This window comes from Platichthys flesus, chromosome 5, assembly GCF_949316205.1.
Source record: "Platichthys flesus chromosome 5, fPlaFle2.1, whole genome shotgun sequence".
In the NCBI taxonomy this organism is placed as follows: Eukaryota; Metazoa; Chordata; class Actinopteri; order Pleuronectiformes; family Pleuronectidae; genus Platichthys; species Platichthys flesus.
Window position 1 is genome coordinate 13,197,057 of NC_084949.1, and position 16,567 is coordinate 13,213,623.

Consider the following 16,567-nt stretch of genomic DNA (forward strand, 5'->3'; position numbering starts at 1 on the left):
TGAAGGTAAGTATCAGGGTTCTGAACTGTATACACTCATATATGCATGGTGAACATACATGTTTGATCATATAAATATACTGCATATATGTACATTTTCATTGGTGATTAAATATGTATGAGTGTGTGTGTGTGTGTGTTTGCGGTGTATACTTTCCCACCCACATGCAAATACATTTATTTAATGCATCTTTTATTCAGACATTAACAACAGCAGTAAAACAAAACATTAACAGTAATGGAGAAAGACTGAAACAGTTTCAGTTTGTTTTTGCCTTTATCTAAGGGAACTAACAGCCTTTGCTAAAAAAAAACTTCATGCAACTTCAGGATCTGAGGCAGCAAAAAAAACATTGGTGGCTTTTGGGTGTGTGATATTTGTTGTCCGTACCTTCCACATGCTGGCCTCTTTTCCATACACGACGGCCATGTTGTTGACTTTGTTCTGCTGGATGCTCCTCTTCTCTGTCTCATTCAGCTCCTCGGAAACGAAGCCCATGAAAGAGTTGTCTGGAGTGTGGGCTGAATGTGTGTGTGTGTGTGTTTGTGTGTGTGAGTGAGTTAAAGGGAAAGACAGGATAGTAGTAAAAGGAACATTAAAGAAAGAGGGATGGGGGGAGGGGGGGAAGAGTTTCACAGTGAGTAAGAGACAGAGAAGAAAGACAGAAAAAGAGCACATAGATCCTTGTTTTCCTCTGTGATTACTGCCTCTCTAAGTATTTATGTCATAAAGCCAGGTGCTGTCGGGACTAACCTCTCAGAAGGAGATACAGACACACATTTTAAGTACTGCCTCTAAATTCAAGTGTTTTACTTAATAAAAAGCAAAACTGGATATATTCATGATTTCCTTTTGCGACATGTTTCTATTTCTGCTGTTCACTCATGGAAAACGACTTTTTTAAAAACCCTCTATTCACTCTACCATCACAGTCACAGCCATTATAATTGGTCACCAGAGTAAATTCCCACGACGGAGACTGCTCGCTCACACACAAATACGAAGCTGATAAAGGCTGAGTCAGTCACTCTAGCTTAGGACGGTGTGAAACAGTGAGCCACACATTTTCGTCATAATGATCCTGCTGCTGAGAGCCAGCTATAGCTGAGTGGACATGACACTGCTGAGAGCAGAACGTGAGAGCAGCGGAGGGTTAAGTGGCACAGCGGAGTGAAACAGAAAAAGAAAAGCAAATGCGAAAAGAAAAGATTCAGCTCGGAGGGGCACGGTAAGCTGGGGTGTTGCTGCAAATAGCTGCATTAAACACATTATGTCAAACTAACGTGAACACGCAGCCAGACCTGTCAAAGAAAGTCGCATGAAAACAATGAACTGGAGTCATGTTTTTTATCATAGTCATAAGGACTGTCAACACTGATGACAGATGTTGTGTGTGGGTGACAGTTCAGAGGGAATTTTCTAGTTCAAGGTTGAAACAAACAAAACGAAATATATTTTATGAATTTAACAAAATTGGCATAAATCTAGGATAATAGGATGAAAGCACATTAAGTTAAGATTAAAAAATCCCAGAACTTAATTTTAGGATGTAAATGTTTTCTTACGGAACATGGTCATGTACTGCCTGGCGTTCAGGTTCCAGTAACCCCAATTGGTCCTGTAGCCGTGCAGGGTTGCATACTCCTCATGATTGTACGCTGGCTCCGTCCCAAAGGTGTCAATCACTCGGATGTGACATCTGTAAAGACACAGGACAACCTCTTTAAAGCTGAAAGCTTCTGCTGAAAACCATGTGCAAAAAATATCAGGAACAATTTGTCTCAAACCATATTCAACATTCATAGTTTATAAACACCTAAACATGATATATAGATATATAACTTATGGATATCTACATAGTGAATGTGACCAATATAATGCTGTAAACAACTATATCTTTGTTGAAAACATTCAAATTTACAATTTTATTTCCTCATGAATATAAAATGCATTGATGAGCATTCTTCTCAAATGACTGATGAGTAAAATAATGTAAAACATGGTTTATAATATTTCATATCCAGTGATGGATGATAGGAAACACAAAATAATAACAATGTCCAGCACAATACCAGAAATAATATAACATATAGGAAGGGTTGTCAAAAAGTGAAAAACAAAAGCTAACAATGCAGAAGAAGCCAAAAAATGAACACACATAAACAACGTTGTCTACAAAGAGCAGTGTGGGAGGTTTGACAGGACGATGACAAGACTCATTGAGGTTCCCAGGCTGAGGGAGAGATAGAGTCCTGATAGGTTTCACAGCTGAATGATGAGTAGAAGTGCTGCACTGAAGCGCAACTGAAGCTGTGCATCAACACACATACACATATATGTGCTCTCTGACACGCACACACAGAGGTAATGATTTGTCTCTGGCCACAATGAACATACTCACTGGTCCAGAATGTGAAAGAATTTAAGAATCCACTAACATTCACAGTGTCCAAAGAGCACTTAAAGGCCATTGGCTGTAAATACCTAATTAAAAAGCTGCACAAAAATTGTTTCCTTCCACATCTCTGGCCTTGAACCTTTTTCCACATATTCTTATATATTCATAATATCTCAATCATGTGGCGTTCAATAAAACCCTTTCTCTCCAGCCACCCACCATCCCTTTGTGTTTCCTTGTACTGTCAGAAGCTTCAAAAATACGTCCCTATGGAGGCAATGAGTGATTGTATCAAATAAATGTAGGAATGACAGTGATGTACGTGTATTCACAGATAGGAACAGTAATAGTGACTGATCACATCTTATAGGACAGGCTGTTATGCTGGTAGTAGAATAGTTATTATTTATCATTTGAATTAATGCTTGAATTAGAAAAATATAACTTCCTGCTGCATCATTATCTATTACCTAACCCTAACCCATTTAATCCTAAACACCTTATACAATAATATACTGTAGGAGTTGGTGGCCTAAATCTGGGGGATGGGATTGTTTATATTTGTATATTTCAAAATATACAAAGGTTAAGTCTAAAGTCTAATAGAAGTACAGTGGTAGGCAAACCGCCTACTATACGGGAGTCCCAGGTTCAAATCCCGACGATCCTTATTTATCTTCTGGTTAGACGCTAAACTGCATTTCGTTGTATAAATACTTGTACTGTGCATTGACAATAAAGTTGAATCTAATCTAATCTAATATTTCAAACAATTTGTATCTATCTGTTTGTAATTTCAAGTTCTATTCTGCTTAATGGTCTCTTGAAGCAGCTCGTTGGAGAAATTGTGGGAAATCCATGATGGATTTCTTCCCTGAACTTGTCAAACACTAGTGTAAAAACCCTTTGATTCTGATAAGTTGACAGCTATAAGAAAATGTCCTCCATTGCTTCCCTTCATTGTAGCTGAGCTGGAAAAGCTTGGATGAGATTCCAGGTTTTCTACAGCCAGGAACTTGTCCCCTTGAATGAACAAGGTAATCTTAACTGTGCTCAAGTGTTTTATTAAGCCGCAGACAACTGCCACAATTAGAAACACAGACTTCCAGTGCTTGTTTTCATGTTTGTATATTTTCAGGAGTTTCAATACAGAAGAAACTCCTCTGAGGGCATTCAAGATTTATTCAAGACAGGGTGACCATGATTTTAAACTGCTGGTGATATTTCTGTCATTGAGTGCAGCTTGAAAGAGATGAGCCTTTAAATTGACAGAGATAGAGCTTGGATATAAAAACAGGTTTATCTGCCAGAGGGACTCGGAAAAACATGCACTTATCTCTGTAGCCTTGTTTAGAGGCACTGAGGATGAAATTGTACTGTAAATGTTGTGTGTCTGTTTGTAAAGGCCATTATTGAAAACAAATGTTAGCGGTCCTTGTCTACTGTCTCCCCCTCTCCCTCTAACCTCTCACCGGCTTTGAAACGGTGAAAGTGCTTCTGCCCACAGATAAGAGGTCCCACAGGGAGCAGGGGGAAAGAAAAAGTGGAAGAAGAGGGGATAAGCGGAGGAGTAGCTGAGCTGAACATCTATCTGGAGATCAGAGTACGGGGGTAATCTGGGTTAAACGGCTGCTTGAGGCTAAATAGTCCGCTGAGGTGAGGGGGATATGACAGGGTGCTGCTTTGTCACTAACAGCTTTCGCTTTTCTGGTGGAGTAAGAAGAACCAGGATTGTATCCTTTATTCTAGAACTAGACATTTTATTTATCTATTTGGAACCTGCCTGTTTGGAACGGGCTGTTTGCTGGGCCTGTGGTGATGCTGGTTGTCGAACCTGATTTGTTCTAAATGAGCCTGGGTGAGGACATGCGTCTGATCTTCCTTCCTCTTGAGTCGATTTCTCTTTGGGTTTGTCGACAGCTTCACTTGCTTGGGTCAGCCACAAGCTGCCACACACACATTCACACACAAAGGTTCAGATACAAACACTATGTGTTCCAATCATTTCGATGTGGCTCATTGCCTGATTAAATAGCACACTTCCATTTTTCAAGCTTTTGGTTTTGATAACTCTGTACTTCAGGTCCAGAGGTGGCCCATGCAGGTTGCTGTCAGTGGTGCATAGGAAAATCACAGCCACATCAGTTCACCACAGGAGACACAGCAGTTAAGTGAGGCAACATATTAATTTACTGCCTGAGTGAAAGCATTGAGCTGAAGAGTTATCGGTTGATTGTGTTTATTGCCAACCAGAAACCTCTGTCTCCCTCTGTGCCAATAACTGTTTGAAAGCTGGTACACTGGTTTGGGTAAACTCTGAATATTACAGGGGTACAGAGCTGGTAAGGGGCCCGAGAACATGCCAGCAATTATAGAGCTTAGGTCAGAGTAGCTGGTAAAGTGTTGTCCAGGGGCCTACAAGTTGAGCCACTGGTTAAGAGACAATAGACGCTCGTCTGAAGTATGTGTTGAGAAACTTTTCAGGCAAACTCTGGAGAAAGTCTGGACCCAATTCTGTGGACATCCTCTAGAGGTCATGTCTGAAAACGGCTTATTAGGGACGATAAAATTACTCTTGTGGACTTTTTGAACTCTGTGTTTACACTTTGGACCTATGTAGTTGCTTACCTTGTGAACTTTGCCTGTTTCCCTTTCCATTTTCTTCTCGTTTCCCTATGATGTACTCGGCTGCACTGCCTTGTTTAGCTCGTGTCCAATTATCCGTACCTCCCTTGTGTATTTGGGTCTCTGTGCTTCCAGTCCGTGTCTGTTTGTCTTCTCTGTTTTTCTTGTGTTCCAGTTTGTCTCAGTCTGTCTAGCCTTGTACTGCTCCTCTGATGTAATCTGTTCACTTCTGTTCGTCTACCCAGTCCAGTGATTCAATTCTGCTCCCCCAGTGATTCCCTTGTGTTTTCCTTTCTGATCATTTGAGTATTTGGACTTTGTTTGCCTGCTTGCCCTCCAACCTGCCGACCAGAGACTTTAGGCCAGTCAAACAACTTAAATACTCTTTGCTGCGCCTAGATGCCTTTACTCTACAGCTGCATTTAGACCCTGCAAACTAGACAAAGTCGAATAATAGTTGATAGTCAAAGTGAGATCATTCTTTAGAATAAAAATGGATTTTCAAAACATCTCCCCATGGAGAGCAGCGACACCAATTTATTGCAGTAACTAGGTTGTAGGGAATCATTATCTCACCGTAGAGCAGTGACTGGGAGATTGAGCAAGAAGACAGATCCAACATAATCAAAAGCAACAAGCAGCTACTATTACCTCCCATGAAACTCGCTCTTTGGATTAAGCTAAATTGATGTTAGCAATATGTCCCCAAAAAGTCGGCAGGCTCCAGGGAAGAACAGGCGCCCTACATCATCCTCTGTCTTAGTGAGGAGGGATTTTAATTTGTTTTTAAGGATTCCCCTGATATCCACCCCAATCCGCCTCGAGCAGAGCAGTAAATTTACCATGCACAGAAAATCAATATGCTAGTCCTATTATAAGATGAGTGGGTGTGATTTAAGACTGTCTCTTATCGGCTATCAGCATCTTTAACGGCAGCACGGCTACACGTGCACACACGTGCACACTCACGCACACACATACACACACAACTACACACACACACACACACACACACACACACACACACATACGCCAACGACAACACACCAAACAGGACAACACCATGTTGTCCAGGCATAATAAATGAATGTGGATGTTAGTGGGAACATAAAACAAAAGTAATTAACGGGAGCTGAAGGGCCCCAAAGCTCAGAGCAGTTGATTAATGATTCCTTTCAGTGCACAGGGCTCAACTACACTGGTGAATCCTAACAAGATGAGACACAGAGCGAGAGAGAGGGAGAGGAGGGGGTGAATAGCTATGTCACTAACCTTTCCCACCTCCACTAGTGCCGACAATGTCCACCTGGATGAAAACTGTCTCCAGCTGGCAAGGGGCGGGGGGGTTGTGAGTGTCGTGCTTCTAGTTAACAACAGGAGCTCAAGAGCCTGTCTGTCAATCACACACTTCTGCAGCTGTATTATCAGGTAACACATTCAAATGCTGCTAGCTTAAATGTACGATTCCTGCACTTGTATTTTTTACTTTCTCATCAACATAGGAAATGTTGTGTTCACTGTTTACCTACTCATTGCCATTTTATGTTTTTAGGTTCCCTCAATGTTCATAATGCGGGAGGTTTTCTACCGGAAAACTTAATTTTCTCCAATGGTCTCATCTTCTTCAACTAAACAGGTTAAACACGGATGATGTATACAAATGGATGACCTGACAGCTCTCCAAAAGTGAAGCTCAATCATCTTGATTGCCTCAGTTATGAAAGAGGATGGGACATGGAAAACATTTAAAAGTCAAAGTAAAAATAAATGTTTCTCAAAGACAGTGTTTCAGTCATTTACGTACCGTGGCTCCACACCATGATCACTACTGTGCAAACCAAATTACGTAGACAGTACAATATGGTGGCACCGGTATCGGAGATAATTCACGTAATATCGGAGGAAGTGGAGACATGTTTCCCATCTTCCCGTCTACATGGCATAAACAGGACGTATAAAGGGGCTTTTTGCTCCGCTAATTCTATGATAAAGTCAGATGGAGACGTTTGATGACTAAAAGGACATGGAAGGATATAGTTAGAATGTGCTAAGATAACAAAAAGGTGACGATGACTAAAAACAGTGTGGAACGGTTGAGTTGGCATAAATGGATAGGCATGGATACGTGGTATAGGGAAATACTGGAGAGAAAGTAGGTTTTACACTCTACGGTACACATGAATGGTGTATGCTACATATCAAACATCTGACTGTATATTTGAGCTTTCAGTGTGTTAACAAATCTTCACCTGAGCTCTCGAGTCCACAAATAAATGAATATATCCTGAGCATTCGTCTCCACAGGTTTGAAAATCACTGAGGAGCATCCTCTCGTGAAAGTAAGAATAGATGTTCCATGTTCCACCTGTGTTGCTGAAACACCCAGATAATACCCTCACTGCAAACTCCTGGGCAAACAAAAGAGACCATCTCTTACAAACACTAGAAGTCCCATCCTGTTAGGGAAAGCAGAAATCAAGACTCCACGCAGTAATGACGATGCTGGGAGCTGCTGACCTCAGCATGCAATTAGATGCAGACTGTAGGCTGACTGGCATCTCGTCTGGGGGTATTGTGGGATTAGGTGTGTGTGTGTGTGTGTGTGTGTGTGTGTGTGTGTGTGCGTGTGTGTGTTTATGTGTGTGTGGGAGAGAGTGCGAGAACTTGTGAAGAAGAGGGCGACAGCAAAACAGGGTTGTGTGCTGTGCAAATAGCTCACGACCGACTCGTAATGCATTTCTCTTGCTCATAATTGGATTTTAAAAATACATGGAGGAGCCCTTTTTAATGTGGTGTCAGGTTGACTCCTGATGCCTTCCACTCCCTCTGTCTTGTGGCGTCTCTCTTTCTCTGGAGCTCTTTATTCTCCTTCGATGCCATCTCTGCACACACTCACTGTATCACCCCCCTCAGTCTTTCCTCTCGCTGTTTCACTTTCATTCGGCCTCCTTCTTGGACATGCCCTCTTCTCTTTTATCTTTTATTGTGGCTTTTTGCTTGGAAACAGAAGCAGGAAAGCAAAATGTCGATTGTTGCCACCACATACAGGGGGTAGGACATTCAATCTCAAGGCATTTTCATATTAGTTACGATTGCTTCGAACCCAGAGTACAACACGCACCTCGACTCATTAGTAAGGTTGCTCTATCTACACATTCCGATACAGTAGGTAGTGGTTTGCCATGGTTGGTTTGTAACCTGTTAAGTCTAATTAACTATGCAACATTTGTTTAGGTTGTGGCTTTCGGGTAGAAAAGCAGTATTGGATTTACACTCCCACATGTAAATACCATAGACTGTACATTTACGTTACGTTAAATATAATTTAAAATCCAACTCAAAAAAATTGCATTGAACAAACATAAGCGTGATAAGAACTGTACTGCTGTCAGCCACCAGGGGGCAATCAAGATGATTTAGCTTCACGTTTGGGGACCTGTCCTATTTTTATAGTCTATGGTAAATACTATTGATTTAAGTGTGTAGAGTGTAGTTGTGATTGTATGTAATTAGTCGCATATATATGGAGACTTGAATTCCATCAATAGACCAGAGGTCCTTTCATGGCCATGTTAGAACAGGACAGCTGAATAGTTTCACATAATACTCTATACAGCAGTCCGCTTGTGATTTTTGGTTCAGTAATCTTCATGGCTGATGTGAACCATACTGCAAATCTCAAGAACCATACCTAAGACAACCTCTGGAAGCAGGTTGTTTATCCCACTAATCGAAGGAACTAGATAATGACATCAAGTGTACTCAGGCTCCAGGGGAGAAAGCACCTTTATTTGTTTTTACAGTAACAGCATGGAGGACCTCTGAGGAACACACGCTCCAGTGCTTCTGAGTTTTCTTTTCAAATACACTGGAGCACAGTTTTTAATTCTTGTTTTGGGATATTTTATTGGAATATTTTGTGTAGCTGCTGCAGTTTCTTTTTTAAACAATTAACCTGATTCATCGCTTTCAGTGTTTAACTACGTCCCTCCTGTTGAGAAATTGAGTGCATCCAAACAACAGCGATAATAAGCTTGTGTGTGTGTGTGTGTGTGTGTGTGTGTGTGTGTGTGTGTAGAAGTAGAGGTGATTGGTACATGTGTGATAATGTTCAGAGACCTCAAGTTGTCAATGTCTTATATGCTTCTAATCTTGCACTACATGTAACACATATCTTAATCCTGCTGTGAGGAGTAATGATGCATGACCAACAACTTGTTCATTAGACTCTGTCCCAGCTAGACATTTAAAGGAAGATTTCCCCCTAATTAACAGTTCCATATTAAATCTGATTAATATGTTTTTGTCAACCGGCTACTTACCACAAGCTTTAAAGGAAGCAGCAATTAAAACCTCTGCTTAAAAAGCCCATTATTTTGCCCCCCCCCCCTCCACTGTGAGTGACCATGGAGTTATGTTTTGACCAGGACATGTCCTTTGACCCACATATAAAGCAAGTCTTTAGGACAGCTTTATTCCACTTGCGCAGTATTATGAAAATTAGGAGCATCCTGTCTCAGGAGGATGCTGAGAAACTCGTCCATGCATTTGTTACCTCTAGACTGGATTACTGTAATTCTTTATTATCAGGATGTCACAGTAAGTCTGTGAAAAGCCTGCAGTTGGTACAAAAGGCTGCAGCACGAGTGCTGACAGGAACTAGAAAAAGAGATTAAATCACTCCTGTCTTAGCCTCCCTGCATTGGCTCCCTGTAAAATTCAGAATATAAATCAAACTCCTGCTCCTCTCATATAAAGCCCTTAACAATCAAGCCCCTTGAAATTACCAAGGGAGAATATTGTTATGGTCATTTAGCTGGATGCAGATCCGTGCAGGGAGAAAGTGTGTGAGGTGTGTAGGTATGACAAGCGGAGTGGGTTACACTCAGACATCTCAGCAGAGACGTGAAAAACATATTATCAGCAATAATTAATCCATGAGCCAAGCCAATAAACCTCCCTCTCAGCCAGGAAAATTGTTGACATACACACCTCTATAAACACGCACCTGACACGCACGTAAATATACTTGACCAAAGAAGCACACGCACTGGGTGGTGTTGTGTAAGTATAATCAGTTGTTAGCACAAGTTGTGCAGCACCAACTCGTCTTGCACATTTATGTCAGTAGACGTGGCCCTTCGTGGTTTAATCATTGGGTTTCTAGCCTAGTCTTCACGACAGAAACCAACTAGGAGCGAAAAAAATAGAACATACATGAAGAGCTGTCAAAAAATGAAGTACTAACAATGGACAAGAGGGCCAAAGAAGAAAAACAGCAACCAACAGCTTTGTCTACAAAGTACATTGTGGGAGGTTTGACAGGTAAATGCTTAGTAGAACTGCAGTGAAGCACAACTGAAGCTCTGTGTAAACACACACAACAATGACACACATTTTTTTCACAACACACACACAAACACACACACAGACAATGATATGCTGCAAAAGCAACACACAGTGAGAACATGGCTTACACTCATTCTTTCTCTCACACACACGCACAAACACACACACACACACACTCACTTGTGTTTCCTGAGCGAGAGCCCCATGTGTTGCCTCATCTGCTGCAGGCCGTGGTAGTCCGTGTAGATGAGGTCAAAGGGCAACGGGCCAGTGAGTGGGCAACTGCCTCTGCCTGGAGGCACTCCGAGAAACCTGCAACAGACACACAAGTGAATCAGTTTAGACAAGCAGAGGAGCATGACAGGGAAGAGCGAAGGTTCACTCTAAAAACAACTGTGAGCTCACAAGCTGCGCCTCAGCCTGCTGAGCTACCCGAGCGTTCATTATTAACTCACACAAAAACATTTTGGCTTTATTTAGAAAACGAAATGGGACTTTGAGGGTTAACAAACAGTACTGTTAGCTGATCTCGGTACAAACAAGTTTTACAACATTGATTTTTCAGCGGTCGAGTCGACCCCAATAGAGGTCATTTATCAATATATGAAGAGCAAGTGCAGGGGTTTTTCATTTTTCTCAAATGTCCCAGAATCAAAGAAATGGAAAAGGAGAGGAGTCGGTTTCTACCAGTTTATGGTTGATCCCTGTGATCCTGAGTCCTATTGATGCAGAGTTCAGAGTCTACGGTCCACATTTTCTTTCATTCCTCCTGCTGAGCAAAAACCATGCACAAGAGGTTTTACAGCATATTGGATTTACACGTGGCAGTATGATTAAGCTTCTCTATTAAAATACCGACCTCAGGTTTGACAATGTCTAATTGGACTTCACTTTATGTACTGTAATTCCCTGATTATATTCTCTCTTTCTGTTCTGCTGCAATTGTCAGCATTTGCCTCATTTGTGTTGTATGCTACTGCATACTTTTCTAACTGCTGCACTGAAGTGTAAAACATCCAAAAATGTGTTTATAGTATTTAATTAATTGTTGTACCGCAATGATTAGAACTGCGTAACGTTAAATCGATACCGCTAGGCTTTAATGCGTAGTAGACCAATATTAAATACTGCACAGTGACTTTCTATCAGCACCACATTCTTTTGCATGAAAGCATTTGATCTGATGATTTAACGATTAATTGTTGTAACCATGTTTAATGCATATTAGTTAAATGATAAGAAATATGTATTTTTGTGTGTAGTGTTGAGACTTGTCTGATTGTCCATTGGTTGGTACATCCCTTTGGTCCAGATGTAGATGGGTTGTCCTGACATTTGATACAGAGATTAATGGTAATAAAGGATCGATCCTCTCCTTTCCATCTGGTGCCAAGAGGAGTTCACATTTCATCTAATATTTACATTTTCACCTAAAGGTGCAGAAGGTCAAAATGTACACAAATTAGTGTTGTCATATTTGCCAAAAATACGTTACTATGATCTGACAGGAGTACGCACTGTAATATTAGGACAATTCTTGCTCCTTCTGGCTGCACTCGTAATGAAGTTTGGAAGGATGAAATGCTACTGTTTCTACACCACCAATCAGTGCTTATGCACAAGTTCAGTAAATCATATCTACCTGCTTAACATCCGAGTGGTAGCAGTGTAACGTCTGACAAGGTTTCTGCTCTTCTAAGTACAACCTCAAAGAGCTGATTTGAGAGTACTTTAAAGGGGGGTGAAATAAATTATGCCAGCAAGAAGAGAGTTGTAATTATTTTAAATATTAAGAGCCTTAATATCTAGAAATGATTAATAAAATGATCCTTAATAAATGTTCCAGTTATCTGGAAAACAACAACTGAAGAACTGCATCAGCAGAAGAACTACGTGGTTAGCGTCAGCAGTGATGGCCTACAAAGAGCCGCAGCTACGGAGACTGAACTTCATCAGCAGAAAACCAGGCTTGACTGACACCTGATCTGTGACAGGTGCATCTTTGCATAAGACAACACAGCTGAAAGACCCTAGAACTAAAGATAGAAACTGATGAGAACAAAGTATGCTTGTTTTGAAATTCCCCTTGAAGAAATCAAAACCCCTGAACCTCGAGCTGAAACACTCGACCTGCTGAGCCACACAACAATATAAGACAAGTGTTTTGTATGAAAATGAACCCAAGTAGGCGCATTAAAAACTAGATAGTAATCTCAATGGAGCGGATGCCTCCACAAAGTTCTAACATTCCCCTTAAATGCAATTGCGCCACACAAAATTGTACACACTCATAAATGTCAGTCCCCTAAATAGAGAACGGGGGAAGACATGCAGCAAAGTGCCGGGTTGGAACCGAACCCTCAGGAGGACTGAGGCCTCCATATGTTGGTGATCTGTGCTACCAGGTGAGCTAGCAGCACCCTATTGGAGATTTTTCATCAAGATCCATGTGAAATTGGTGAAAATGTCAATAACCTGCATTGCGGTATTATGGATATGAAAACAACCAAACCTTTGTCGGGATCCGCACCAAATTTCAATGGGTTATTTCTCAGCCAATGTCCCTTGCTTCCACCAAGTGTCGAGGAAATCATGCCAGTATTTTATGTATAATCCTACAAGTTGATGTGAAATAAACAAATGGCCAATGATGTTTGTGGTTTGGCTTGCCTTGAGTTTTTCATATCAAAGTAAAAAAATCTATTTCCCTGGAGAGTCAAACACTTAAAAGGTGTTTTTGACTGAAGGTGAAATTAAAAAGTGTGTTTGTTGATCAGATTGCATCGTGTGGGTAATGCTAAGTTCAATCAAAGTCAAGCCAGGGGGCAGCGAGGAGGCCTCTGGCAGAAAAAATAATTCAAACAAACAGGATGAAAAGAGCTGAATTTGAAAAGACCTGCCTGCATCGTAGCTTACAGCAGCAACAACAGATGGTCGATGGATGAGATGAGAGAAAAAAGAGAGAGATAGAGTTATATCCAATGTGCTGAGTGTGTGTGTGTGTGAGACAAGGGTGTGTATGTGTGTGTGTGTGTGTGTGATCTATACCTACTGTGTTGTGAAATCTGCCACAGACACACACAAATAATATTTGTAAGTGTGTGGTGTACTGTGCCTGGCCACACATCCTTGTTCGACTCAGTTCCAACTTCAATGTATTGACTGGGGGCTATTCTGCTGCCATGCTGACAGACCTGCTATTGGATATCTGACCTGTGAGTGGTCTGCTAGCTCTTAATCCTGTGACAGAGGAGGCCAAAGGCTAATGGAGACTGTAATGCAATTCATACCCCAAGTGAATTTTATTTTGCTATGCTAGATTTACAATGGAGTCTTTTTGGCTGCACTGCTTATCCAAAGGGTCATTAGATATTGTTGTGAAGCAGCTCCACTGGCAGATGCTAATCACCATCACTCAGCAGTGGAAACACACACATGGAAGAGTTTGGTGATAAAAGTGAAAAATGTAAAAAAGGTTGTATAGTGTAAAACCTGCTACTGCAGCATGAGGCTTCTACATAGGGGAATCTTTCAGCAATGGATTTTAAGCAGTTATCTTATGACCTCCCTAAAGAAGGTTATACTTTCATGTGTGTGTTTTCAGCAAGATTACTCAAAAACTACTCAGACCATTTCCATGAAATCTTGCATAATAATTAAGCATACTCTAAGAAAGAAGCATCTTGGTACGGATCTGGAATAGGGGATCAATCCTGGATTAATTTTTTCACTTTTTTTGGACTTCATGGAGCGATGCGCTTTACTTAGTTCCATGCTAGTGTTATCTATGAAATCTTATTTTGCGCATTGTGTGTTCAGTGGATTTGTCTTACATTTAATCCAAAATATTCTGAGCGACATATTATGGAATAGTTTGATGGGATCTCAAGTGAGCACTTTGCCTGGAGGAGGTTGCCTCTTATTACTCTGATTTCCATTAGTGATACAATGTATAGGAGAGGCCCTCTTACTCAAATGAATTCAATGATAACCGAACACATTTCAGGGGATGTGATGGAATAGCTAGCTTTCTTCAGCATTCTTCAGAGATGATAAAGAACTTTTACATAAAACCTGAATGAATCTGGTCCTAAAGCTCAACACAGCTACACAGAGCTTTAAACTCATTCATTTGAATTGTTAATTAACTCTTCTCTTACAAACCTTTGGACAAACCACTTACACATGTGCTTACTAGACCTCACAATGAAGATTTTGTATTTAACTGCACGAGTCTTTCTTCAAAGCCTCAGATTAATAACTGATTGTGCAAAGCTAGAGAAAGTTAAGCTATTTTGTATTTCCAACTCTTTCAAAGAGTCTAGCTCGAGCCATGCCTGTTGTCGAAAGAGACTAACACTATAAATACAAGTCAAAATCAAACCTTCTTTTGTGTTATAGTTTGGTTTGCCTGAGATTTGCAACAATTTGATTCGTATAATACGTATAAAACCCAAAAATATTTCAAATGTCCGCAACGTAAAGTAGCACAATAGCAGTGAAGATTCAAATCAAACTCTGACCCAATGGAGGTGAATCCTGACAAAAAACAATATTTTTGATGTTTTTTACGATCTTACATCTTTGATAGGTGGTTTTTGTGGACGCTATGTTTACAGTTGGCACCTTACTGTGTATAGTAGATAGATATTATTGACAAGGTAATACTTTTGTGAGGCTTTATGAGTTTCTTTATAGGCGACAGCTTGACATTTACTCTCATCAACGTTTCGAATAATAAACCCAGTCAGGCATTCACATAAACACACAGTTGGTGTTCCATCAAAAGCACATAATCCATTATCCATGATGATTGCTGTACCATCTCTGGTTATTTTTAGAGGAAAGCCAGAGATAACACAACGTGTATAATCCATTTTAGAAACAGTGTTGGAGCTTGGTCAGTCCTTCTGTTTTCCTGCATCAGTCGTCCCGTCTGTCTGTCTCTCTGTCATAGCAACGAGAAGGAGGACAATGAGACCAGTGAGAAAGGGGTTGGATTATTGTAGTAAAGGTAACTGAGATTCAAAAGAACAAGAGAAAGAAAAACAAATAAATCAAAAAGGCAGATTGTGATGTACCACCAGCTAAGAAAACAGCAGTATGGCAGAATAGAATTAGATGCTCAGGTTCAGGCTTGTCATCAGAAAAGGCTATTCAGCCGACCAGCAGCCTTGAGAGAAATAGATTTGTTGTTCCTGAAATAGTCTAATGTACTTTTCCATTTGTAAAGGAATACCGAAGGTCATTTTTCTGAATGATACACCATTGAATGTTCAATCTCTCAAAGGCCGATTTTTTTCAACAAAGCCAAACTCGACAAGATGCCCATGGAGAGTAGTTGGTGCAGAACGAACACCTTGCATAGGAAAAGTCAAACAGAGCAAAACTATTGTAATATTCCATAGGTAAGTGTAGAATGTTGTGTGTTCCATATGTGATGAGAGAGAAGTTTGTAGCAGACCCTGTGGCCATGTGAGCAGCGCTACTGAACACTAGTGACTTGTATTGGACAGTGATACGATGAGCTAGCTGGTTAGCATATTAACTTTGGTAAAAGCTAAAAAGTGATGGAAAACATTGGATTTGCTTTCCATTGCAGGACAAGTAAAGAATTGGTGAGTTTGGAACAAATCCCAGTAGACATTGGGCGAGATGATGGGTACAACCTGGACAGATGAATTAATCTCACTAGGTTTACCTTTTTCCTGTCCAGGGGTTAAAGAAACTCAGCAACTTCAGTCAGCACAAATGTTGATGCGATGAAATGGATGATAGGGAGTTATGGAGAAAACCTGATCAATAAAGAAGATTACAGGTCAATCAATAATAATGACTGTGATATTAAAGAGTTCAATTATACATTTCACACCTACCAGCAGCAGGTTTGTTGTTTTAAGAGGCGAAGAAGAATATTGTCTTTGCTGAATTACTTATACCACTAAGAATAAAATGTTTGTGGAAGCTAAGGGCTAGTGCTCAGAGAATGAAATCAATACGGGAACTTTCACAGATAAATCTATCTGAGCTAACTGTGCAAGTTGACATCCAGCTATAACGTTTAAGTATTTATATCTTTATGTGTGTTGATGCACTTTGCATATGTGCGTGTGCTTGTGCTGTCTGTTAATGCGTGGGCATGTGTTTGTGCATGTGTGTAATTGAACGTTTGCCAGATTTTCATCCCCTGGGTGA

The 16,567-nt window shown here is 40.6% G+C and overlaps 1 protein-coding gene across 1 annotated transcript in view; it reads right to left on the minus strand.

The window, feature by feature from the left end:
- Positions 1-16,567, minus strand: part of LOC133954431 (alpha-1,6-mannosylglycoprotein 6-beta-N-acetylglucosaminyltransferase B-like) — a 100,961-nt gene that overhangs the window by 11,688 nt on the left and 72,706 nt on the right. The window contains exons 9-11 of the mRNA XM_062388860.1: positions 10,553-10,684; positions 1,566-1,699; positions 391-521 (exon numbers count right to left, since the gene is read on the minus strand). Of these exons, the coding sequence (XP_062244844.1) occupies positions 391-521; positions 1,566-1,699; positions 10,553-10,684 (397 nt within the window). The remainder of the gene's footprint in view (positions 1-390; positions 522-1,565; positions 1,700-10,552; positions 10,685-16,567) is intronic.